Below are 25,204 nucleotides of genomic sequence, written 5' to 3'. Positions count from 1 at the left end.
ACTGCAGCATTCGACAGTTGCCGTGGCACTGAGGAAGAAGGATCACAGGGGCGGCGCTCTGTAATATATAGAAGAGAGTCACTGTAACATAGGCTTGTGAGGCACTGATGAGTGTGGTGAACCAGTATATTGATTGAACCTTATAGACTAAAAATTACCACAGTGGATAGGGTGTGAAGCAGAGGTCTTATAGGCTATCGGCCTTTTTTTTGCTCCCCGAAGGTGGCTCCGTTCCCGGGCCTGAACGCGCGTTTCTCGGGCCCAAATGCCCGCTAAATGCGCTAACCAAAATATAAGGTTAGGGGCCACGTTACAAGCCACGTTGCCGCTACCGTTTGACTGCTGCAGGCCACGTTGCCGCTACCGTTTGACCACTGCAGGGCACCGGCCTTAGCTCTCGGCCTTCCCGGACCTCGGATTGCTTCCGGAGGCCGAGCCTCCGCTCCGGTAACCGCAGTCCCTAAACACTGCTGATTTAAGCCATCGTATTGCCTCTGAGGCCCTGTAATATACAGGGCTCAGATACACTGTAAAATCCACAAACAAAAGCTGTATTTTAACAAGGTATATAAAACGCTATTTTTTATTTAATTTTTTCTTTAATCTGTATATAGGTATACCCGATAAATATATTTAAATATGTAAAGTATTATACCTTTATTAGTTAACTTTATAACTTAAATATTAATAGTAGTAAGTAATTATTTTTTACCGTTTTATTATTTAGTTAACGGTAGTTTATATATAGTCGTAAGCTATTATCCTTTTTCGGTACGAAAAATATAAAGTATTTTACTAATAATATAAACTCTTTAATATATTTCTTTTTAAATTTTTATTTAAATATTTCTATAGCTTTTTACTTTACTTATCGTTAGTATAATAAACCTTAAATAACTGTAATTTAGCTCCTTCTTTTAATTTAATTTTATAGTCCTACGGTCCTCGCTCTAAAAGTCCCTCTAAATACTTAGCTATAAAAGCTAGGTATCTTCGATATTTTACTAGTACCGCCTTTTTTTTACTTTTCTTTATATTATTATAGTAAATATATTTATTAATTTCCGATATTTCTATTAACGCCATTAACCTTACTTTTTCGATTTTATTATTTATATCAATAGAGTATACTATTACTTTTTAAGCTCTTTATAATAGTACCGTGGAAGATACTTATTTTATACTTTACTCTATACCTACTCCTAATTTCTTATAGTTAATTAAATATTTTTAAAGTTCTTTTAATCGTATACCGTCCTTTTAATCGATATTTAAATTATAGTTTTTATATTATAATTACTTTAAAATTATATCCTTTAAAGGTCCTATTTTTATACTATTAAATATAATTAATATTATTTTTCCTTCGACAATAATATTTAGGGGTAATGTTTTTCTATAGACTTTTTATATAGAAAATAGTTTTTATATAACGATTTATTTCTTTTTTTTTTCTATTATATACGGGCCTAATATACAAACTATAGCGAAATTAAGTTCGTCTTTATACTATTATCTATTAATATTACTACTTAAAAATCTTTTTAATACGTAGTAACCTAAAAGCGTTTATCTTTCTTACTTTCTTTTTATATAATAATAACTTTACTAACGAACGCCGGACCGTTATTTTATACCTTCGCTTTACGCTAATACCTTCGAAAATACCGTTCGTAGTCCGTTAAAGGTTAACGGCTCCCGCGAAAAGCTATAAATCGTTTCTTAAGCAATTATATTATTTAAAAGCGTTTTCTTACTCTAGGTTATTTAATAATATAAAGTTTTTTAACTATACCTATTTAGCTTTCTCCTATTTTCCGTCTTTAATATTTTTTCGCATTTACGCTCGATAATAATTCTTTTATTTAATTTTAAGCGTTTTAGTTTAATAATATTACTTAACTTTTTCCTATAAATATATAACGTAGTTTAGGTTTAAGTACTATCTTAGTATTACTTTTTTTTATAACCGTATATTATTATTTATATTTTAACCGTCTATATATTTAATATAATACCTTATATACTTTAATATAATCTATATAATTTAAAGGCTATTTTTTAGTTTAACTGGGTCCTCAACCCTTTATAAAATATAATCGTTTAGGTCCTTCTATTAAGCTTTTTCCTATTAGGCTATAGTTATTTTAATTAACTATAGCTTACTTTCTTTATTTACTTTACGTACTAGTTAGTAGCTATATAATAATTTACTTTAATAATACTTTATATATTTATATATAATATATTAAAATTAAAATACTTTTTTAATACTTTAAATATATAAGATAAAGCTATACCGTATTTCCTTTATAAGGTATATACTATATAAATATTAGTATATCTTTTAGTAACTTCGCGATCTCGATACTAACGACTTTTTTACTTTTTTAATACTTTTTTTAACTTTTATATAAAAGTTTTATAAGCTATAATATATTTTATAAAATAATAATTTTATACATACTACATTACCTTTTTAATTTTGTTTACCTAATAAGTTTTTACACGAGACTATCGCTTTTAGCGACCTTTATAATAACTTCCGTAGCGATCTATACTAACTAATTCTATAATACCTATATCTAAAAATCTCTTTCCTCGTATTTTACCTTTAGCCTTTTTAATATTTCCTTTACTTCCTAAAACTCTATATCGTTTTATCCGGCGTATTAATTAAAGTTTTACTCAGAGCTTACCGCTTTACTTTACTAGTACCCGATAACTATTATTTTTATAACCCTCGGTCCCTTCGATATAATAATTAATATAATCTTCTTTTTCTATCCGAGCCGTTTAAATACTTTATAACTTTTTTAAAATATCTTACTTTACCGTAATTAAAATACTTAAAGTTATTTTTACCCTAGCCCCGGTCTTACGGCTTTTATTACTATATAACGTCGACGTTTATCGGTCTCGAGTATATAGTACCGAAGTAATTAATATTAAAATAATTATTATTCAAATATCCTTTATAGTTATTACTATAAATACCTTACTATAGCTTTTTTTTCCCGTACGATACTTAAATTACTAATTATCGATCCGTATAGCTATAGCAATATACTTATTAATAATATTAGGCCTCGACTCTTTATATAATTTATCCTTTACTTTATCCTTAAAGCTATAATAAAAAAATTATATTACTCTTCTATCGTTAATAGTATTATATAAATTATCGATTTTTAATTAAACCACATGGTTTATTATTAAACGCGTTTAATATAAATTTAAAAGCCTCCCTTATACGCGCTTTACTTTATTATATTCTTTAAATACTTTCTTAAACTTAACTTTAAAGGTACGGTAGCTCTCGAAGTATTCCATAATAATCTTCTTTTAATTCTCCGGCTCCTACTTATAATAGTCGTTAAAGATAGGTTCGAACTATACGAAAGCCCTATCCTGAAGTTTAATAACCGCGAAAATTACTTTCGATTTTTCGTTAGTAAATTAATTTAGATACTAACAAAAATAAGTTTTAAATTAAATTAAAAACCCTATAAACTTTACCTTTTCTCCTTTATAGCGCTCCGGTACCGGGAACTTAATAGTTAACTTAAACGTAATCGAGATAATAAAAACTTACTTTTAGGTTTATTAAGCCTTATCCTCGAGTTCTTTAAGACGCTTAAAGACCTACTTTACGGTAAAAGGTATAGATCTAGTGGAAGGTCCTTCGGCGCCTAAGCTAGGCGGAATGCCTCCCATCTAAACGTTTTTAAGTCCGGCTATAGTAGTAAAAAAACGCTTTTAACTTATCCGTAATAAAATTAAAATAAATATATAATATATAACGAACTTTTATTTAGAACCTCTAAAAGGGATATTAGTTAAAAGCACTTCTAAATAATCCTAGTTCGGTATAACTAAATAGTATATAATAATAGCTTATCTTTATTATAATAGTTTAAATATTAACGATTATAATTTATATTATATATTACGGAACTATCTATCTATACTAACTAGTTCCTCCATATATATAGTCTTTATACTAAGCCGTAATTAGTCTCCCGAGGCTACCAATCCCCTCTATTTAGCCTGCTTAGTGCCCTAATTATACTAATCACTTTACTTAGTCTGCTTAGTGCTCTGATCACACTGATCACTTTGCTTAGTTTATTTAGTGCCCTAATCACACTAATCACTCGTCCTTCACTGTAATTGGCTCCCTTATACGTTCTCCTAATTGGCCCCTATTCCTGCGGCCCCACAACCGTCCTGTACTAGGGTTATAACAGTGCGCGACTCGCTTATATGCGCGACTCGCTTATAATATACGTTAACCTTTTAGTATACGCTGCTTGTATTTTTCTTTATTATATAAAATAGCTCCCATAATAATTTAACTGCAGTAATTAAGCTTGCGAGAGCGGTAGCTGATGCTAAGGAACTGGGAAGGTATAACGCCGTGCTAATTTGTTAATTAAATGCGATAAAGGAGCTTAGGTAGGTATGTAAAGATAAAACGGAACTGTAGTTAAAATAAGCAGTATGTTGGTTTATATGACGATTTAACCAGGCTTTTACTTCGACTTGCAAATTCGGTATTCGAACTTAAGCTGGTTAATTTAGACATTTCGAAATTAAACACATTTTTTCCAAACTGAAATTGATAGTGGGGTAGAGTAGAAGAGGCAGTGCTGCTCCTAACTACACACTCTACTTAAGTCTAAAAGCGGCAATACATTTCCCTTGACTGGGAAAAATATAATTATAGTAGTTAATTAACTAGAGGTGCTTTTCCATAGCTATGTAATTCTCTATCGTTAAGTATTTCGGTACTTTTTCCTTTACCGATAGATGAATTTTATATCTGAGCATATCTTGGATATACTTTATTATATTAGATTAGCGTAAATAGAAAAACGAGCTATTTATTTATATTTATATAGCATATGCTTTCCCGGACGATTTCGGGAATGGTTATATTAATTGCTCTTTGCTACTGCGATATAAATCTTTGCATTTTAACTCGTATGGATTTAACTATTGGCTTCTCCAGAGACTTATTTAACCGCTATTTAGTTAAACGTATAACGGTTTCGGTAAAATACTTTATTATCCTTATATTAAACGGGTTTAATATTCTGAATATTGCCGCATACCTAACTTATATTAATACTCTATTAAATTTAATAGAGTAATCTTCTTAATATACGCTTCCTAAATCTTTATTATTTCGTTATACCGCGGTTCAGTAGTATTACTAAACGTTTTTCGGACTGGGTCACCGTTAATTTTAGATTTATCCTTAATAAGCCTATCCTATAACGCTACTTTAATTAAATCGTTCGGATCTATCCCCTTTCTCCCTCCTCGATTCTAATTACTTTAGTCGGACTTTACTTTTTTCTTAGCTCGGCTACCTTTACTAGATTCGTTACTACTTACGTATATTTTAAACGATTATTTAGGAAGTTTATAGTATATAAATAGATAGGTTAGAAAGATATAAAAAGTTCCTCTAAGTTCTTGAATAAGAACGGAGAGGGGAAATGTAAAGAGTAGGAGGAATATAAAAAAAAAAGGAGATTTAAAAAGAAACGCTAACTATTTATAAATAGGGTAGACATAGCCTCCTCTAACCTTTTTTATATTAGTATTATAAGTATATAATATATAGTTCTAGGGGACTAATAGAGATTACTTGCTAGGTTAAGTTCGGGACCCCGGCTAATATCTCCTATAAATAGGTAAGTAAATACGTAAGCGGAAAATATTTTAATTACTTTTAAAGGTCCTATACCCGCACTTAGGTCTAGCGCTAAAATTTATATATACTAAATTGTCGGCCCCCCGGTTCCTAACAGTCTAAAACCTAGTCGGTTTAGTGATAGGAATATATACTAGCCCCTAGCCGTAGCCCGCAACGTCCACTACTTTGCTCTTTATAAAGCAGGAATATACGTTCTCGAAGAAGGATCAAATATATTTTTTAGTTTATAGACTAGCTCCGCGCTAGCTATATTAAGGAGCTGCTTCTGGCGCTTACAAAAGCCCCTTATCATCTTAATACCTGTAGGGTCGAACGACTCCAAAAACGGCTCTAGCCAGCGGCTTAAATTACAGAAAGTTTAGGATGTCTAGCTTAAAATCTTACGTGCTCGAGAGCCTAAAAATAGACGAATATATAGTTTTTATTTTGCAGACTGGCTCCGCATACTAGCTACATCAAGAAGTTGTTTTTGGCTCCAGCAAAGGCCACTGGTCATAACCCTCAATATCCAGATTGGAACGACTCCGAAAGCCGCTCCAGCAGTTAACGAGATTCTTCTCCTTAGGCAGTGTACAGGTAAGACGTTAAGCATAGCATACAATCTGTATGTTGCCAGAGACATTTAAGTTAAGGTAGTGGATGAGCTAGCATATGTTTAATGTTGAGCAAGGAGGAGGTCAAGCTGATAGGCACAAATTCAAGGTTTTTGAGAGAAAACTTTCGAGCACCTAATCTACCAACGTCACGTAGTAAATAGGGTGATCATACCCTAAGCAATCACTGTACAGGATGATCCCTGAGCAATCCCTGAGCAGGATGAGCAAACTCTGAGCAATTCCTGAGCAGGGTGAGCATACCCTAAGTAGCCCCTGAGAAAGGTGAGCAGACCCTGAGCAAACCCTGAGCTGGGTGAGCAGATCAGAGCCGAAGATGAGCCGGTCTTGAGCTCCGCCTGATTTAGTTTGGATAAAGCGGCGAGAAGTCACGTGGCGAATTATGTCCAGATTCCGGTGTTGATACAGAATATACTGTGCCTGGGGATATGTGGGGCCACCATTCTGGTTGCTTCCTGGTGGTTATATTCTGGGCCTGCATGGCCATGGTAATTTTATTCCTGTGCCTGTGTAGCATTTTGTCAATTCACACCATACCATAACACATATATCATGCCCAAATAATCGCCATTCACCTCCTGAAACATTGACCATACAAGATCGCCCGACGCCATTTCCCACCAGCTAAGCATAAAAATACCTAGGTAACTATATTTTGCCGCGCCCATTTCCTCCATAAACTCATCTCACGTTCCTTTTCTCTTACTCAACCACCACCCCCCCTTGGTACCCCCTCACCTATCCTCCGTTCCAAATCCTCCATCCCCGCCAATATTCCGGCAACCCAATCAACCTTCCCCCCTTCCTCCCCCCCATCCATATCCATCTTGTGATACAACCTCAACAACCTCTCCCGATGCCCCCTAACATCCCTCTCCACCAACCCGAGCGCCTCCTCCACCGTCTCCGGCTCCTCCTTCCCCGCCGCCATCTGCTTCGTCAGCGCAAGCAGCAAATCATGCTGCGCATCCAGTTTCGCCTCAAACGCCGGCGGATCAGGCGTCAAAAGCTGCTGTGCTTGTGGCTGCGGCCGGGAAAGAATATCATTCTGCAGACTCTGCAACCCGTCCACAATGTAATGAGATGATTCCATCAGTGTCGAAACCGCATTCGTGATAGTCGAAAGCGTGCTCTTCAACTCTTGGGGGTCAAAGTCATTAGGTTTTGAGGGGGGTGGGGGTTCGGCTTTGGCGTTGGCGAGCTCTGCCTCTAGGATGGAAATCCGATTGCGGAGTTTGACCACCCCTTCGTGTTCGGACGAGTCTGAGAGCGGGACAAGGTCTGCGATTGATGAGGGTCTGCTGGGGATGTGGCTGCCGGCTTTGAGCAGCCAGGAGGATCTCGGCGAGGGTTCTCCGCCTGGAGCGGTGGGTAGTTTGATGCCTACCAGGTGCTGGGATGCCTGTGGCGTGTTTGTCGACTCTGGAAGAGGGACTTTGGTCTGGGCTTCGACTGGAATTGGATGGTTGGTGGCTGAAGTCGACGTCATCCTGGCTTGTTTTGGGCTGCGTTCAGGTGGCGGTGAGGCAGACCGCTTGCGTGGGTTAGACCGACTAGTGCTGCCAGCTTGATAGGCAGATTGGTTGCCAGGCGAAGCTGGTCGGTTGTTCCTTGAGCTCCTGCTCGAGAGCTGGGACTGTGTTGAAATAGGCCGGTCCTTCAGAGGGACCCAAGCTGCATTCAGCCATTGCTTTTGCTGGGACTTGAAAAAGGCAGCAGCGCGTGCTCGAAGGTCTGCTTCCTTGCTAGGCGCAAACTGGAAAAGCGAAGTGTTCCGTCCTCGGTGATCCAAAATGTCGATCCACTCGTCGGCCGACCTTGCTGTTTGGGATGAGGCACTGGTTGGGTATCTGTCCTTGACAGCCTTGCGGGCAGCGACGAAGACTGTTACTATCGACTTCACTGCGTCTGCGTTGGCGCTGAAGCCTTGAGAGATGACATGCCAGAACGAGGGAAGCTCGTAGAACTCAGCGCATTCCACCAACGCGCCAAAGAGAACAGCAACATTGTTCCCATATCTTATCCTGCGAAAGGCTATTGGGTCCATGTTTCGGAACAGGTCGTGGTCTATGTCGGTGTAGACGCTTGTCAACCAGGCAGCGCCCCATGACGTGTCGAAAGGCTGGCCGAGCTGAATGTCGTGGGAGAAACCATCCAGAATGATAGGCTGAAGTCTTTTAAAGCCGCCCATGCTGTCCAGGTCTTTGTCTCATGCGGCCTGTCCCGGATCTTCCCAGGCGTGATGTGATGGCCAGCAGTAGGTAAGGTAGTTGCCCGCAATGATGACAGAGAGGTGCCCGACCAATCCGTGATTTTTAATTTCACCACAGTGCAGTGCCACACTGTGTGAGTGTGTACCCAAGCGCACGGTGTTTCAAACTCGCAGCCAGTGCTTTCTCTTGTTTTTTTTCTCCTATTGTAAAACTACCTGCACTACCTTAATCTCCATTCCAATTTCAAACTCAGACACTACGTCGGTATGCTTCCAGGTAGCTGGTCAGCCCTGGAATCGCACTGAAGGCCCTAGTAAGCTCTCCCAGATTCACCGTCGCAGCCAAGTTCAGGTAGAAGCTCCGCCATGCCTTCTTCTCTCTCTCCTGGGAGAGAGCCAGCCAGGGACTTGCTTGCCGTGCCCAGGTGTTCTCCTGGAAGAGAGCCAGCCAGAGGCTTGCTGGCCGTGTCCAGTTGTCTTCTCCCACCTGGTCATTGCACACAACGTCTCGCCACTCTGCCCCAGCAGCCGTGTACCTGGTTGAACGATCAAGCTTGGTCTCGAGAAGCTTGATATCGGTCCGAAAATGGGCCAGTTTTGTAATGTCCAGACCAGCGTAGTACTGGCTGAATTCAACTGCTTCCTTCTCGCTCATGCTCCTCCTCAGCCCTCTCGACTGCCCTCCCGACCGCCACAAATGCTTACCCGGCATTAGTCGCCTGGCGATCGCCCCGAGGAGACGATCGCAGGACGAGATGCCAAAGGCACAGAAATAATTGATGTTGCGCATACCATTCAAGCAGATCTCGGGGGCGCCGCCTTCCATTCTCGCCAAGCTTGTGTTGATGGTCTCACGGATGGCCAGAAGGTGCTTGGCCGTGGTGTAGATGGCGGGTCGCAGGTCCATCAAAGTGGCCCAGAGGTAGACGCTCCGAAACGGTGCTTCGCTAACGTGCGACAATTTTCTGAAAGAGTCAGTAAGATGCGATGTGTGCCACAGACCCGGCAAGACGATGTGCTTACTTTGTCCATGTCATCAACAAATCACCCAGCGATCCAACTGCCCCAACGATGTCCTGAGGACCATCTGGTCCATCCAACTTGTTTCTCAATTCCAGGCATGCGGCCACGATTGGTTCGTGCAAACATGGGCTGTGTTCAATCGAATATCCCGAGGTGTCATGAACCAGGAACGCATGGTAGTCATGCGATCCCGCAATGAATTTGTTCAAGTGCGGTCCAGGGCCGCACGTAGACTCAAGGACGTGGTTCAAGGCACCCAAGATTACACCATGAACCCTGCTGTGCACGGCCGGGTGGTCCCTAATTTGTAACATGGCCTGCCTGCAGTCCAGAAGTTGTGAAGATATACCTCTTGCCTTGTCCCCGTGGAAAGGGTACGACAGAAGCTGCGCCCGAGCCTCCTCCTCCTCCTCCTCGGACTCAGATGCCGAAGCGTCCCCCCCATGTGCCTCTGAGGAGGCTTCGATGGTGTCGCCCGTCACTGTCTCGGAGAGAAACTGAGCATCATCAGCCTCTTCTGCGTCCGGGACTGTCGATATCTCTTCGGTATCAGGGCCGGTGCCAGGGCCGGCAGTGAGGTGAGAGCCGCTGAAAGGGCCTTGGGCAGGTAGGTTGGTTGGTGTAGGTACTGTCGTGGTTGCCGGTGCCAGGCCGGTGCCAGCACCATAGTTGAAGCCCGAGTCGGAGGGGGCTTCAACCATGGAATAGCTATCATCGCTGTCAGCATCAATGTCTGACCAGTTGTCGCTGATAGAAGTTGTTGTGGTAGTGCTTCTCATGTCGGCGAACAAACAGAGGGCGAGAGCAAAATACCAACTGTGGGAGGAAGAGAAAGCAGAAAACCAGGAGCAATCCGCTGGTAGAGGGGTTTTCATAGTAATTTGATTTGAGTCAAAGAAAGAAAAAACCACAAGATACGCTTCAACAGTGGCCCTGCTTATTGCACCAAACCCAAAAGCTAATATCAGAGTTTTCGAAGGGGAGAGTTTGCACACAGCCTTTGGGTGGCAGCAGTCGAGGTGGATATAAACTGGTCATCGACTTTGTTTCCATGCCTTCTCCCTCAACAAAATTCGGAGGAGGGGACCTTCGGCTTAGCTTGAAGCTATCCCGGCTCATCTGATTTAACTAGTTTATAAGCCTTCCAGTAGCTGTTCCAGCGCCGGCATTTTTAGTATAAATATCTACCCAGTACTCATCAGTGTCGGGCCAGAACCCTCACCCACCCAGGTGCCCTAGATAGCCGGGTTAGCCGGGGACCCCCTAAGCTAGGTTCGGGAAGCACCCTCACCACCAAAAACCCAGGTATCACCACTTTTTTAGTGCTTGAAAAAGCCTCAAAAGAAAACCCTAGGGCTTGGCTTGAGCAAAAATACGGTCGGCTTGGCTTAGGGTTGGGGTAGCTCCACGATGGGGGCTCAGCAGGCGGGGCATTGGTCTTCCCGATTCGTCAGCCTGAACTTTGAGGTTAAATATCCAATGTTGTCTGGCGGGTTTGCTGCCTGGTGGGGAGACAATTCCTCCCTGCATCTCCAAACGTCGGGATGACCTCCAACACCACCACTTTCCCCCAGTTTCAGCAGTTTCCTGCCGAGATACGCTGCCAAATCTGGAGGTACTGTTTTCGACAGCGCACTATATCGATTGGCTACAGGAGGGACCATTGGTGGACATATGTCAACCTGTGGCCTCTCCGCGATATCACCCAACCCATCGCCGCAGTGTGCTACGACGCCTTGCATGAAGCCGCTTTCCATCGAAAACCCATCGAACCCGCCCTCAGCCACGCTTTCAACCCCATTCAGTGGCTCAATCACAGCACCGATACCCTCTACATCCAGCCACCTGATTCCTACGAAGACAACGCCTTATCTTTAGATGCCATAGCTTTACTCGAATGGCTCTTCTCCTCGGGCATCACTATAAGTTTCCATCACCGCCTCCTCTCTGACTGGAAAATATGGGAGGGCTGCCCTGATGACCGCACGCCCCATGAGCTTTGGAGACAGCTCAAAGAAGCCGCCCAGACCCGATGCTTGCAGGTGGTCGTCATGGAGAGTGACTTGCACCTGACCCGGGATGAGACCCTGTCGACTGGGCTCTGGGGGCCTTTCGCCGAGCCAGGGGATATTGCCTATTCCCGCCTGGATAAGTTCCTGGGCACCTCCCGGCTGCAGCGTGGTCACGCGATATGGCGAGCACTATCCCTCAGCTTTGCCAACCGGTCGGATGATGGCGTGGAAGTTGGGTGTCTGGTGGTTGACTCTGTGAATGAGTGGCGTGAGAGGGTTTCGTCAATGGCACAAACCAGTTCAACATGGTTTGATCAGGAAACGAGGAGGGCTTTGGCAAGCCAAGCCGGTTCGTCAAGCCAGGATTCTGCTATGAATGGGTTGTTGACTTATACACTGGCTAGGTAACGGATCTGTTGGCGTTGTGCATCCGCCTCCTGCCACGCCTCCACCCGTCATGTTTCAACAAAGAAGGGAGAACTGGATCAGGCTTTGTGATGATGTGAGCCCGGAGGCGCTGGTACCGGTGGTGAAGTTGCAATGGAGGTTACATGGTCAAACCAGGGTCTGAAAACCCAAAGGATGGCACAAACACCCTCAATTGTCCTACATTTTGCCACTCTTGCCCGATATGGTGTGGGCCTACAGCGAAGTACAGGTGGATGACACAAATGATGAAGTTACAGAATCCTTCCTGGCAAAATAAGATAATCCAGGAGGACAACCCAGCGACAGAAGATGGTCGGTCCGTCCATGAGGAGAACAGTGGGTGTAACAGAACAGATAGATATTCCACAGAATTGATAGCATCAACGCCAAAGCGGGAGGCCCCGTCATAGCATACAAATGAGACAATGTTACGTGATTAGACCCTGATCACCAACAACCAATAAATGCAGGAGAAATACAATACCCAAGACGTCACACAACCCCAACGGCTTCAACTTCTTCGGCTTCAGCCTCCTTCGTGAACACCATCCGACCGTCATACCTCCTCTTTTTCGTCCCCTTTTCCATACCAGCCGACGGCACAACTTCCTCATCTTCACTCTCCTCCCCACGAGCCAAAGCCAGCACCCGTCCCAACTCCCCGACAATTCTCTTCCCCCTTTTCTTCTCAGCCTCATACTTTTGAGCAATAACCGCATTCTCCACCTTGAGCGCATCATTCTCCCCACCTATCCTCGCCACCTCATCCTTCAACCTCCCTACCAACTCCCCCGTCTCTCTCAACTCCCCCCTCACCCGTTCAATCTCGGCCCGCCATCCCAGAATAGCCTCCTCCCTCCCGTTTAATTCCTCCTCATACCTCGTCTTCACCTCCGCCAACTGGTCTTTATACCCCCGCTCCAGCGCCGTGATGTGAAGCTGCTGCTCAATACTCTCCCGTTCCAACCTCTCCTCCAGATCGCTGATGAGGGTTTCCAGCTTGGAAATGCCGTTGGTGTATTTATCCACCGCCTCCCTCAACTCCTCCACCTTGGCCTCCAACTCTTTTTTGTCGTTTTGCTCCTTCGCCAACCTCTCCTGTAAGTGATCGGTGAAGTCAACCCTGGCACTCAACTCCTCCTTCAACCCCCTTTCCCGCTCCCTCAACTCCTCAATCACTTCCCCCGCGTCTTTACTCCTCTTGCCCAGCTCCTGCAGTTTTTGCACCATCATCTTGAGAACTTGTCCCCCCGAACCAGACAAGGGGAAGGTTAGTTCCCCGGGGGATAAGTACTCCAGTTCTAGGCGGCAAGAGCGCAAGGTGGAGGATATGCCGGTTATTATATCCAGCGCGTCTGGGTTTGGAGTGCTAGAGGGGGCAAACCCGAGGGAGGAGAGGGATTTGTTCAGGGTTGTCAACGCGTGGGTCTTGTCGGATAGGGACGTGAGGGTTTGGGAGAGGGAGGATAATATGTCCGAGGGGGCGGTGCCGGTTGGGAGGGAGAGGTGCGAGGTTAACTGGTTTTTGAAGATGTCGAGGTCGCGTTGGAGGGTTGATAGTTTGGTTTGGAGATGGGGGATGGCGGGGTCGGGGAGGGAGGTTTGGATTGCTATTGAGGTGGCTGTTGTTGTTGTTGTGGTGGTGGTGGTGGTGCGGGGCTTGGACGAGCAGGGGGTTAAGGGGTCGTCGGTGGTGTTGAATTGTCGAGCTGGGCTGGTTGATGGCGGGGTGGGGAATGACGACCGGAAGGAGGCAGAGGTGTGGTGGACTGTGGCGTTTGGCTTTCGGGTGGGCGTGCTGCATGCTAGTTCGGCCATGGTGGAATCGCCAAATATCTCCTCGTCTGTGTCGTTGTCTGGGAGGTCGTCGTCCATGCCCAGATCCATAGAGTAGGCATCCTTTGAGAAGGGATCACGAGCGGCGTCTGTCCAGTCTTGCTGTGGGGGGCTGCTGCTTGCTGCTGTTGACGGCCTAGAGGGTGATGATGTTGCCCCTGACATCTGGCTCAACTGCCTCCTTAACCGTGATACCTTCCTTTCCAGCTCCCATACCCGGTCTGAGTCCACCATCACCGTTTCCTCCTGTAATCTCATGATCGCCTCGTCCTTTTCCTTTAATTCCTGCCTCAGACGGTTCATCTCCTCTTTTGTCTGCTTTGCCTTGGTCTTTCGTTCGGCGAAAATGGTGTTCATCTCCTCGCTGAGCCCATTCCGTCTAATGCGGCGTTTAACCCGGCCATCGAGAACTTGGCGGAGGGGAAGGAAGGTGATTTCTTCGCTTTCAAAACTGGTATTTGCGGTTGAGTAGACTGGTGCTGAAGAGTGTCGGCGCTTAGGGGTGCCTGTGGCCAGACGAGTCCGGGATATCATGGGTGTCAGGCCCGTCCAAGACGTCGACACCTCATCTTCCACTTGTGTTGCTCCAGTCCCAATAATCGGTCCCGGATCCGAAAATCTCACGCGTTTTCTTGTTGTCTGCCTCCTCGGCGTCGTTGCAACTGCCGAATCTGATGTTTTTGGTGGGGCTGTTCGTGATGAAGTTTGCCCCTTTGTTGGAGTTTTTGACGAAGCCTGAAACCGAACACTCGCCGCCGTCCTCCTCGGCGTGCGCCGAAGCGCAATGGGAACATCTGAATCCGCCATTGTTCATCAACCCAAGAAGAAGAATAGTCTTCCGAAATGTCCCAGTCACACACAAGCATCAGTGGATACCAAACTCAAAGAAAAGGCAATCCTCAGATTTTGTACCCAACGAAAAACCCAACCCTGATCGCCACTGCGGTTGCCCCCACAGCTGCAGCCTGCACGCAATCAGGCATGTTTGTTTACTTTCCCTTTTCAGGGTAAAAGTGGGCCCAGGGGAACGCGACCGCGACCCAATCAAGCACAGTTTGCTGGGAACCCTCCCTGCGGCTTTTAATTGATTGAGTCACCGTCGCGACTTGTTGCATTCCTGCACGCGTCGTGCCACGTGGTGAGGTGTCAAGCGATGGTATTTGACGTGAGTGACGTAGGGAATGTTGGAATGTCGACCGAAAACTGCATTTTGGGTGACAACGCATAGGGCATGGAAGCAGGGGAAAATGTTGATTGGATCTTGAGAAGAACAGAATGGTATTTTCAAACCAATCAGGTGTTTGTCATGTTGACCAATACGGTCTACAACCCAGTGCAGAGGCATTTTAGCAATATCTTGTTTGTGATGTTGCTCCTCATCTTTGCGGCCACAACAATGCACAATTATAGCTTCAAAGGACGTTACACAAGCCCTTACCAATATTCTGTCTGTAAAATATACTAATATTCTTTCTGTAAATTTCTGTGTTAAGGTGACGAGATCTTGTATAGTTGTATCAATACAGTTTGGTGCTTACATCAATCAGCTAGGTGCGCAAGAACATCTTGTGTCTCGTATTGGCAAATGATGTGTCCAGCTCACTCAACGACTCTGTCCTAACGTTTGAACCTTGGTACTCTTGCATACCCACTCAGTCTTGTAGTTTGCTTTCTTTGTGGTCCAATGTGGCCAATGGGCCCAAATAGTTGAGTGATGCGGACTTAGGTAGGCATAATACCACACTGCAAGTTCTAAGTTCCAGTGCAAATTAAATATCAACAGGCTTCCTAATCCAACAACACACCAAAAGCAGTCTTGTCGATACTGCATTAAAACCCTACGGCGGGCTATTGCTCTCGGTCTTTGCCGCGGGGTTTTGCCATTCATTGTCATGCTCGTTATCAGGCTTCCGTGGAAGTCGAGAGAGCAACCATCCCAAGCAGCGGAAGCACAGGAGGGTCATTGTACTATCAAGCTTTCAAAGACTTTCGATGAACAATGGCGATACGATCTACACACCCGCAGCTTCTAGACGATATGAGGATCTGTTAGAGATAGCCCAACATTGCCCTGGCCTCCATGACCACCAGAGGATACACCGCCAAACATCTGAGCTTCTTTCTGCCTTTCTTATCGGGCCTTTATCGCTCCTTATCACCTGCTCGCCGCCCTCGTGACCCGTTGTTCCTTCCCTGACAGTCCAGGACAGTGAGGTCGGTAAGGAGGTTGTTTTTATTCTCCCAAATCTCTTCTCCTCCAAGAGTTTCGGTTTCTCTCCCTCGCCGAAATCTCTCCCACAGCATCAGACGACCGCCACCATGCCTCCCAAAAAGAAGAAGGCCTTGATCAAAAAGGCCACCCCCAAGGGTCGCCTCAAGGCCAGCAGCACCGAAAGCACCAAATGCAAGGCCACCGCAACCACCTCGACCAAGAAAACCCATGCCGCCTCCAAGGCCTCCAAGGACAACGACGAAGGCCCCGTCAAATTCCCCCAGTTCAAGCGTTTCCCCCTCGAGATACAGCAAGAGATCTTCACCCAAGCCCTCCGCAAACCCAGCATCCACTTCATGAACGTCGAGAAAGCCGTCATCCCGGGCTACACCAACGACAAAGGCAACTGGGTCGACCCCACCTGGCATCTGACCTACTACCCCAAACCCAAAAGCACTGACGGCTCGGGCTATCGTATCAACAAGGACATGGGCTCCGTCAGCCGCGCAGCCCAGCAGGCTGTTGTTCTCGCCACAAAAAACCCGGGCAACCTCCCCTTCTCTCGCGCCTGGGGACCCATGGACACAAACCACGACCTTGTCGTGCTCGACTTCCTCGCCGGCGCGACGTCAAACCCCAAGTCTGACTTTCGCTACTTTCATGTTAATAACCAGTTTTTCGTGCCTTACTTTGATCCTGAGCTGTCTTTTCCCGCGGGGAGATCCAGGCTTAGGGACGAGGGGGAGAAGACCAAGAAGTCTGTTTTTGGGACGGAGACTCCGGGTGGGATGGCTGATTTGAAGAAGGTGGGTGTTGTGTACAAGCAGAGTTCTGAGCGCGCTTGCGCGAAGCAAAACACTGTTTTTCAGTGCTGCATCCATGTTGACGGGAGCATCGTGCCTCATGGGGACTGGACCATGTGTCCGGATGAGGTGGCGGGGTTTATCGACTCGATGCCGGGGTTGGAAGTTTTGTACTTTGTCGTGCAGGTTCCGAAGGGAAGCAGGGAGGATAGGGAGCGGTTGGAGATTTATAGGAGGTGGTTTTCTACAAGTGAGTCTTGGCCTCCCGTCTCATCACAATTTCATCACGATCTGCTACTAACCTTACCCTTGGCAAGCTTACCATGAACAGCGCCGCATCAAGGGCCAACCTGAAGATTGGCTCACCCTGTTCCACGACGCCGACAAGACCTACATCGATGTCGACCGCTTCCTCATGCTTCCTAGCGATGAGGCCCGGCGTATGGACCTTGATGTTGTCAGGGAGGTCAGGCAGCTGATCAAGGAGGTTCATAGGCAGCTGACGCAGGACAAGGACGCGACTCCGATGGATCTCCGGAGGATCTTTCGGACTCCGCTGGGGAAGAGGCAGGCAATGGCTTACAAGATCTTGCTGCCGGTCAGTGGCATCTAGACTAGATATCGGTCTCTAGGTTATCGGAATTTGGGGTTTGACCTGGGCTGGAAAGGGGCATCAAGAGGTTTCTTTTGTAGTTAGAGGCCATATGCTTGGTTGGTAGAGTGGAATAAACACGATGATTTCGAGACTTGGTGTTCGGTACCTACTATGCGTGTTGTGAAGAAGTGTTGGCATGCCAACCCCTGAAAGTTTACCCATTGCGGAGGCAGGGAATGTCGGTGCCTTTCGCCAACATCTTGTTCCCATCGATGGAAGCCTGTCAACACAATTGAAGCATCTGCGCTTGATGTATGTTGTCAAAGTTCGTCATCCATCTCCATTACCTGACCTCGGCGTTATATCATCTGGTCTAATAGCCTCCTCGTGAGGCTCTGCTGGCCAATGAATTCTATTTTCAGGTAAGAAGGCCATATCAGACACATTAAAACCGAGTCTCTGTTTTTAACAGTCATGCAAGCTCCGTGAACCATACTTAACATGAGGATGAAAGATGCCCTTTCCCATGACGAAATAGATATGGGATCTCGGACTATGGCCACCATTGTGTGAGGGAGAGGTATTACTCCAGTGGAATTAAGCTCCACCACCTTCTCATCTTCTTCAACTCGGTTCCCAGGTCTTCCGCAGCCTCGTCCCAGCCACCATTTCTAACAGATAATGGCTCGGGGACAAGAGGAAAGAACAAGACACCGATGGATAAGGGATTTGGCCCGTGCACATAGACAATGCCCTAAGCAGCCTCAACGCCCGAGACGCACAACACAGTGATAGACCGAACTCTGATAAAGTCTTCAGATATTCTATTATCCGGTTCTCCACGTGATCATGCCCCGATAAGCCTTCCATAGCTCCTGTTTGACCCCGCCACGTGCAAGCGACTCGTTGAACCTACTTTGGAAGGGGGCAGACGCCGTCCTTCTGGAGTTGTCGCAGAGAATCTGGGGTTTTCTCTTCTTCTTTTCTTTCGCCAGCGGCAACGAAACGACCACTACGACAAGAGGGCCGGTCGCTCCAATACAATCAGTGTCTCTCTGGCTTGAATCAAGCAACAGGCACCATCAGAAAACAGTACAGGTCTGTATACAGTCTAGGATGACCGACTATGCGACTCGCTGACAGAAATCACCGAATACAACCCGACCGACTTCATGGCGCCTCGGCCTCACCACCTCCACCGTCTGAGGCTCCGTGTCCTGGTAAATCATATTCCGACTTTCCAAGCTCTCGTGACAACAAGAATGTCTCAACCCTACCCTCGCGGCTCATGGCCGCTTTCGCTCTCTCGCGCGACATCATCTCTCTGGTGATGACGGCCTGTTGCTGGGCTTGCAGGTTCAAGATGCTTGCCGACTTCTTCTCGGCATATGCCACCTGGGTCCAGACACCAACAACAGCACAGCATGCCAAGATGGTGGCGAAGCCAAAGTTGGACATGAAGACCGGCTCTTGCTTTTTGCCATCCCTCTCCTGGTACCATTGCTCCCAGTCTTCCCAAGTGGCGTTCTGGCTGGCGTTCCCAGGCTCCTTCCTCCATGACCTCCCTGCCGCCCGATGTTCAACATGTGGGTCGGTGTGATTTCCCCAGCCAATTCGGTGGAGGTCGTAGAGTCGACGCTTCTGAGGATTGCTGAGGATGTCATTGGCCGCAATGACGAGGCGATATCTCTCGAGCTTCGTCACATGGGGGATGCCATCGTGGGCCGAGTGATGGTGGAGATCGGGATGATAGAGTTTGACCAACTGGTTGAACCGTGCTTTGGTGTATACATCGTCTTTGGTAAGTCCGAAGACCTCATACGGAGTGGGGCTTGCAGAAGTAGGCCATTTCGGTGGCTTGTCCTGAACCGAGGCGTATGAGCGCTTCTGGAGATGGCAGCGCGGTAGCTGACACGATGACGTTATCGAAGCTGATGGCAGCACAAAAGTGGTCAAGGCAAATGGTGTAACGGTATGTCTTTTGAGCAGCATCATGGTGAAGTTGACAGGATCATGTTTTCAGGGCTTGAAGGAAGGAAAAGGACCATGGCGCCGGCAACACAAGAACAACTCGTGATCGCGACAGTGGCGGATACTAGTGTCTGGTTGAAGTGCAAAAGGGAAGATGCGGGACCTAGGACGATGGAGGGGACGGGACCATCGGCGTCTTGGCCTTTCTACAGTGTGGATCAACCCCACAGCCGGTTATCTTATCGCTGCCAAAGCACCGCCCCTGTTCTAGGAGAAAGCACCGCTGTTGGGCACGTGACGAGGAAACCATCATCGTCCCGAACTTTTCGAGTGGTTGCTGCAGAGAATTGTTCAGCCCTGCCTGCCTCATCTTTCTGCCCCGCATCGACGACTCCAGATCACTCTCCCGGCTCTACACCGACTTCTCGAGCAACACACGAACCACTTCGAGCCCCCAACAATCTGTTCACTGTCCCCCACCACCCACATCCCATTCGCAGAGAACCGCACTGTTTTCTCTGTCCTGACTTTCCACTCCCCGAACCACCGAAGCAAGCCTCACCAGATCACCACACCACCAGACCACCAGACGAGCAGCTAGCTCCACAGCTTCCACGACATATCGGTCGACCAAATCAAACCCACAACTCGATTCCCAACATATGCCGCGACGGGTATAGCAGTTCACAACCCACAACCCACCGACCGCACGACATCCACCTTGATTCGCAATCTGGAAGAGCCAGTCTTGCGCCTCTGACACGACCACGACCGACCACAAGACCTCACTTGAACAAGACGGACGGGATACCTCCGCGCCACCGAATCCGACCGACTTACCTCTCTTTTCCCAAGATTTCCCTCCTTTTGCTGCCAAAATGACCGACAGTCTCGCGGACAAGCTCCAGGCGACAAGCTTGAAGTATGTGGCGGACATCTTGCTCTCGACCCCCATGAACCGTGGTGGCTAACAGATCAGTGATGACGAGTGGAAGAAGAACTTGAAAATTCCCACGAAAGACAACAGACAACAGACCGAGGTTTGTCCCCCTCATGCTTGTTCCTGACCAGATTTGCTAACACTCCTTTGTTGCGCAGGATGTCACCAACACCAAGGGCATGGAGTTTGAGGACTTCGGACTCAAGCGATCCTTACTGATGGGCATTTTCGAAGCTGGTTTCGAGAAGCCCTCGCCCATCCAAGAAGAAAGCATTCCAGTTGCGCTCACCGGGCGTGATATTCTTGCACGCGCCAAGAACGGAACCGGCAAAACAGCTGCCTTCGTCATCCCCGCTCTCCAAAAGATCAACCCCAAAATCAACAAGATCCAGTGTCTTATCCTGGTCCCGACCAGAGAACTCGCCATGCAGACATCCCAGGTTTGCAAGACGCTTGGAAAGCACCTCGGCGTCAACGTCATGGTTACCACTGGTGGCACAGGCCTCCGCGATGACATTGTCCGTCTCCAGGACCCCGTCCATATTGTGGTCGGCACCCCGGGCAGAATCCTCGATTTGGCTGGAAAGCAGGTGGCGGATTTGAGTGAATGCCCCATGTTCATCATGGACGAAGCTGACAAGCTTCTCTCGGCCGAGTTCACCCCCGTCATCGAACAACTTCTCCAGTTCCACCCCAAGGATCGCCAGGTCATGCTGTTCTCAGCCACCTTCCCTATTTCGGTCAAGGATTTCTCTGATAAGAACATGAAAGAACCTTACGAGATCAACCTCATGGACGAGCTCACTCTGCGCGGTATCACCCAGTACTACGCCTACGTTGAGGAGAAGCAAAAAGTGCACTGCCTAAACACCCTCTTTTCAAAGCTGCAGATCAACCAGTCCATTATTTTCTGCAACTCGACCAACCGTGTCGAGCTTTTGGCCAAGAAGATCACTGAGTTGGGCTACTCGTGTTTCTACAGTCACGCCAAGATGCAGCAGCACGCTCGCAACCGTGTCTTCCACGACTTTAGGAACGGTGTTTGCCGCAACCTCGTCTGCTCGGATCTTCTCACGCGTGGTATCGACATTCAGGCTGTCAATGTGGTGATCAACTTTGACTTCCCAAAGAATGCCGAGACATATCTTCATCGTATCGGTCGCTCGGGCCGTTACGGCCATCTTGGTTTGGCCATCAACCTGATCAACTGGGATGACAGGTTCAACCTCTACAACATTGAACGTGACTTGGGCACTGAAATCCAGCCCATTCCTGCCACCATTGACAAGAGTCTCTACGTCTACGAGAATCCCGAGTCGATTCCTCGGCCCATTTCCAACTTCAGGCCCGCTGGTAACCAGCAGCAGGGTCAACAGCAGCCCATGAACCCACCAACTCACCAGGCTCAACCCGCTGGTCCCCGCCCGGGAGGTGCTTCGGGAAACTGGCAGGGACGGGCTCCCCAGCAGATTGAAGGCAATCAGGCGTCAAACAGCTTCCAGCAGTTCCCGGACCAAGGCGGCCGGGCAACCAACACTGGTTTTGCGCCCCGCGGAGGGTACCAGTCCCGTGGAAACCCCGGCGGTCACCGGGGCAATGGCCGAGGCCGCGGTGGGTTCCAGCAAACCCAGCCTTCCCGCTATCCGACCCGCGGTGGTCGTGGTGGTCAGGGGCAAACCCCTATTCAGCAGCCCCCTTCTGGGCCCAACTAAGGTGCTGAAACTCTTTCCTCTACGTCACGCAGGTGGGACACCATGAGCATGGCGTTACGTGTTTCTTCTGTTTATTTTCCTTTTGGCATTGTACATATTCTCTGCGCCTCTGGTCCGTCAACTCCCAACGGCCCCGGCGGCTTCAACCGTCGACCCTACCTTTCGCGACTGATTTCTTCGAGGACACCTGCATCTGCACCAGCACTCTCACACAGCAACAGCGCCTAGGCTACCAAGCATTTTTTATGGCGCCTCATCACACGATCTCGAGCAAGATCGGCTGTATCATACATCACAACAACTAATTTCTCTTCTTGCCCTCGGGCTTAATCTCGAACATCTTTCGTCGTCATCGCGTTACAGTCAGCTTCTTCCTCGACGACTGGAAATTCGCAGCGAGCGTCAGGGTTAGCACGCGGGTGGTTTGAAGTCTTGTAACATTGTATTGCGATGTACTCGTTCATTTTTTGGCTGTTTTTCCCGCTCAGGTCCTCGCGTTATTCGGTCTTTTCATCACGTTTGCAGAGGCCCAGCCCCTGTTTTCGACTGGGACACAATTTCTTCTTCAAGGATAGGACGAGTTGGGCCAAGATGCCCCTGGGAAATGCAATTTTTCCTTCACAAAAGTATCAAATGGCGCGCACATGGACTTCGCATGGTTGGTTGGAGCCCTCGAGGAGACGGTTGGGCTGGGAAGAAGGTGGTGTGAGCCTGGGTAATGGGTTTTCCGGCGAGATGGTTCATATACAACGGCGTTTGGTTCATTTCACGGGTCTGGCTTAACTGGGAATCGGCGTATATGGGAACTGGAGGTTCGGGCTGTTGGCGTTTGCCTGGTTGGGGAAAAGGCATGGAGTTGTACCCATATTTTCCCTCGTGCTCCTGGAGGCGTTCAACGATTTCCTTGTTGTCATTTTTTTTCCGGCTGGGCTTGGAGGGAATGAGTGTATGCGGCTGCGTTTTCGGCGTTGGCTCGGTGCTGGGGTAACGGTGGTATTCCGCATAGAGTCGACTTGCGCTCACGGCGGTGGTGGGATGGTGTTCTCACACGCCCATCAAGGACAACGGACTGTTTACAGGCTCACGATAGTCTGGGGGATCATGTTGAGTCCCAGCAGATTTGGAATTGGAAGGGAACAGGTCGGCAGCGCTCGGATTTGCAACGGCCATCTTAGCCCTTGTCCGGCGGACTGGTTGGTTGTATTTTCACAGCGACTCTGGCATATCTTTGGTGTTTGGCAGAGACTCTATCTCTTGTCAAAGCAATTTTGGAACAAGTCATCACCTCTCTTCGGCGATTTTCTCGGTATCTGGGAGGATCATGATCAGCCATCGACAACAAATACGATTGAGGAGGGTTTGGAGGACTTGACAAAAAACAACACAGAAAACAGGAAAAGATGATTTTTTTTTTTGGGGAGCTCTGGGAGGATTTGATGGGTTTTCTGACTGAGCGGGTTTTTTTTCGAAAGATTTAAGCTTGGGCTTGGTGAACCGGTTGAGGCCTCTTGGGACAAGTTACATAGACAATTGATGTTGTTTATCTCCTCACTTTTTGGTGTCCTGTGCGGCTTGATATTGAATTTGGATGATGAGTGGACTGGGCCGTCGTCGGCCTGCAGTGCTCTGGTCTTTCGGTATGACTTCAATCCCATCCGGTCCATAATTTGCTCATGATGCAATATGTCCTGGTCCCTCTCTCTTTGTGCCGCGTGGCCTCAGCTCGTGACGAGAGATTTTCCCCTCCCCTCTTCACCGTCTTCAAGACAAAACACACTATATACAACTGTGCCGCTCGTCGTTAACCCAGTCTCTCCTGCAGTTATAGAGAACAAGAACACGACAGCGACATAGAACACATGCCCAACTCAGATCGCCATGGCTACCACAACCATGAACTGGCTGTATGAACGGCTGTTCCCCCCCGAATCCATGCGGCGTGGCATATTCGAGTTTGTCGCTGGAGTGTGGTCAATTAAGCTTACTTCACCCCCTCTCCCTCTCCCTCTCCCTCTCCCCTCTCCCTCTCTCCCCTCTCCCTCTCCCCTCCCCTATCCCTCCCCTCTCCCCTCCCTCTCCCACTTCATATTGGTCGTCCCCATAGCAGGATTGCCCCGTTCATTTGAAGGTCAAACGCAGCCAATACACTGAAACGTCGTTCGATTTGGAAGGTAGTTTTGTCGTCCGTTGCATACAGGAAGTTGGCGAAGACATCTTACCCCCTCGGCTGCTGAACATCCTGACCGCTTGTATCTAACAGGACGGTGGCTGATTGCAACTCAGGGACCGAAGGAGCTGGGACGGCCATTGGACAAAGTAAGCTGTCAAGAATGTAGGTGAGAGAGAAGTCCACGAGCCTCGTGTAATGGATCAGATCTCATATGTAGGTAAGTAGCTAGCTAATCACTCTCAGTAGCTACTGATTTGGAAGTCCACACACAACCAAGACCAAGCATCAAAAGAAGTAAGGCCATCTGAAAAGAATAGTGGATCTGACCCTGAGGAAATCAAGAGGGGTACATCTCTAATGTCTTACCTCGCCACCAACAGCCCTGTGATCGGTGACTAGAGGTACATCCGACAAGTCTGTGACATAACGATGACAAGGAAAGCTTTTATGCTCAAAGACCGAGGCAAATAAACAAAGTCTGCGCTCAACACGTCAGATGTTTAGATTTACGGCTGATAACATTATTACCTCGCATAGCTTGCGCTGCATATGGGTTGGACGGCTCAATATATCACTGAGGATGCGTTGTCAGCCAACAGTCAGCTAATGTAACCGCAGCGAAGCATCTTGAGGTCACGTATAGAGCTGGAAATCAACCAGAAACACTGGACGGTCAACTTTAGAAGGATGCAATTCTATAGCAATCCTGGCTGGGGTCAATAATGTGCATGTGGTTGTGTAGATCAATCATCTAAGAGTTTCGGAGCATCCCCGGATGACTCACCTAGGTAGCAATGGTGAGGTAAAATAGCTAGGTGAATTACGGTATGTATGTATAACTATTCCTTTGCTCCTTTCATACATCTTCCAAGCATTTCCCCATCACTCTCAGCTTACCTCAAACTGTATCCAGCGGATTCAGTACTTCTATTACCAGCAACCACACT

General features: G+C 47.2%; 8 protein-coding genes across 8 annotated transcripts; 4 read left to right on the top strand and 4 right to left on the bottom strand.

Moving 5' to 3' along the window:
• Window positions 1-7,048: 7,048 nt before the first annotated feature.
• On the bottom strand, window positions 7,049-8,533 carry QC764_511360 (uncharacterized protein; the record flags this gene model as incomplete). Its single annotated transcript, XM_062948353.1, has 1 exon — window positions 7,049-8,533. The coding sequence occupies one exon, from the start codon at window positions 8,531-8,533 to the stop codon at window positions 7,049-7,051; it is 1,485 nt and encodes a 494-aa protein (XP_062799737.1).
• Window positions 8,534-8,804: 271 nt separating this feature from the next.
• QC764_511365 (uncharacterized protein) lies at window positions 8,805-10,618 on the bottom strand (the record flags this gene model as incomplete). The annotated part of the gene is made up of 2 exons (XM_062948354.1): window positions 9,578-10,618; window positions 8,805-9,519 (listed from the first exon to the last, which is right to left on the bottom strand). Exons 1-2 carry the CDS (start codon window positions 10,450-10,452, stop codon window positions 8,805-8,807), a joined length of 1,590 nt encoding a protein of 529 aa, XP_062799736.1. The 5' UTR covers window positions 10,453-10,618.
• A 471-nt stretch (window positions 10,619-11,089) lies between these two features.
• On the top strand, window positions 11,090-12,415 carry QC764_511368 (uncharacterized protein). Its single transcript, XM_062948355.1, has 2 exons — window positions 11,090-11,938; window positions 11,994-12,415. The coding sequence occupies exons 1-2, from the start codon at window positions 11,122-11,124 to the stop codon at window positions 12,158-12,160; spliced, it is 984 nt and encodes a 327-aa protein (XP_062799735.1). The 5' UTR covers window positions 11,090-11,121; the 3' UTR covers window positions 12,161-12,415.
• Window positions 12,416-12,510: 95 nt separating this feature from the next.
• Window positions 12,511-14,661, bottom strand: QC764_511370 (uncharacterized protein; the record flags this gene model as incomplete). Its single annotated transcript, XM_062948356.1, has 1 exon — window positions 12,511-14,661. One exon carries the CDS (start codon window positions 14,659-14,661, stop codon window positions 12,511-12,513), a length of 2,151 nt encoding a protein of 716 aa, XP_062799734.1.
• A 508-nt stretch (window positions 14,662-15,169) lies between these two features.
• Window positions 15,170-17,614, top strand: QC764_511380 (uncharacterized protein). Its single transcript, XM_062948357.1, has 2 exons — window positions 15,170-17,119; window positions 17,187-17,614. Exons 1-2 carry the CDS (start codon window positions 16,174-16,176, stop codon window positions 17,480-17,482), a joined length of 1,242 nt encoding a protein of 413 aa, XP_062799733.1. The 5' UTR covers window positions 15,170-16,173; the 3' UTR covers window positions 17,483-17,614.
• Window positions 17,615-18,416: 802 nt separating this feature from the next.
• Window positions 18,417-19,308, top strand: QC764_0086600 (uncharacterized protein; the record flags this gene model as incomplete). The annotated part of the gene is given in 2 exon segments (XM_062940869.1): window positions 18,417-19,265; window positions 19,271-19,308. Coding segments are annotated over 2 exon segments (264 nt in total). The 5' UTR covers window positions 18,417-19,039.
• Window positions 18,635-19,459, bottom strand: JID1 (J domain-containing protein 1; the record flags this gene model as incomplete). The annotated part of the gene is made up of 1 exon (XM_062940868.1): window positions 18,635-19,459. The coding sequence occupies one exon, from the start codon at window positions 19,457-19,459 to the stop codon at window positions 18,635-18,637; it is 825 nt and encodes a 274-aa protein (XP_062799731.1).
• An 854-nt stretch (window positions 19,460-20,313) lies between these two features.
• Window positions 20,314-23,601, top strand: DHH1 (DExD/H-box ATP-dependent RNA helicase dhh1; the record flags this gene model as incomplete). Its single annotated transcript, XM_062948358.1, has 3 exons — window positions 20,314-20,357; window positions 20,415-20,475; window positions 20,534-23,601. 3 exons carry the CDS (start codon window positions 20,314-20,316, stop codon window positions 22,085-22,087), a joined length of 1,659 nt encoding a protein of 552 aa, XP_062799730.1. The 3' UTR covers window positions 22,088-23,601.
• Between the last annotated feature and the right edge of the window lie 1,603 nt (window positions 23,602-25,204).

Source organism: Podospora pseudoanserina, chromosome 5 (genome assembly GCF_035222485.1).
Source record: "Podospora pseudoanserina strain CBS 124.78 chromosome 5, whole genome shotgun sequence".
In the NCBI taxonomy this organism is placed as follows: Eukaryota; Fungi; Ascomycota; class Sordariomycetes; order Sordariales; family Podosporaceae; genus Podospora; species Podospora pseudoanserina.
The sequence above is the reverse complement of the archived record's forward strand: the minus strand, read 5'-3'. Positions and strand labels throughout refer to the sequence as shown.

Bases quoted from the DNA above. Each gene is read 5' to 3' on its own strand.
- QC764_511368 (XM_062948355.1), top strand. From the start codon at position 11,122: ATGACCTCCAACACCACCACTTTCCCCCAGTTTCAGCAGTTTCCTGCC. The intron at 11,939-11,993 runs GTTCGTCAAGCC...TACACTGGCTAG, and splicing joins GGCTTTGGCAAGCCAAGCCG to GTAACGGATCTGTTGGCGTT.
- QC764_511380 (XM_062948357.1), top strand. From the start codon at position 16,174: ATGCCTCCCAAAAAGAAGAAGGCCTTGATCAAAAAGGCCACCCCCAAG. The intron at 17,120-17,186 runs GTGAGTCTTGGC...ACCCTTGGCAAG, and splicing joins TAGGAGGTGGTTTTCTACAA to CTTACCATGAACAGCGCCGC.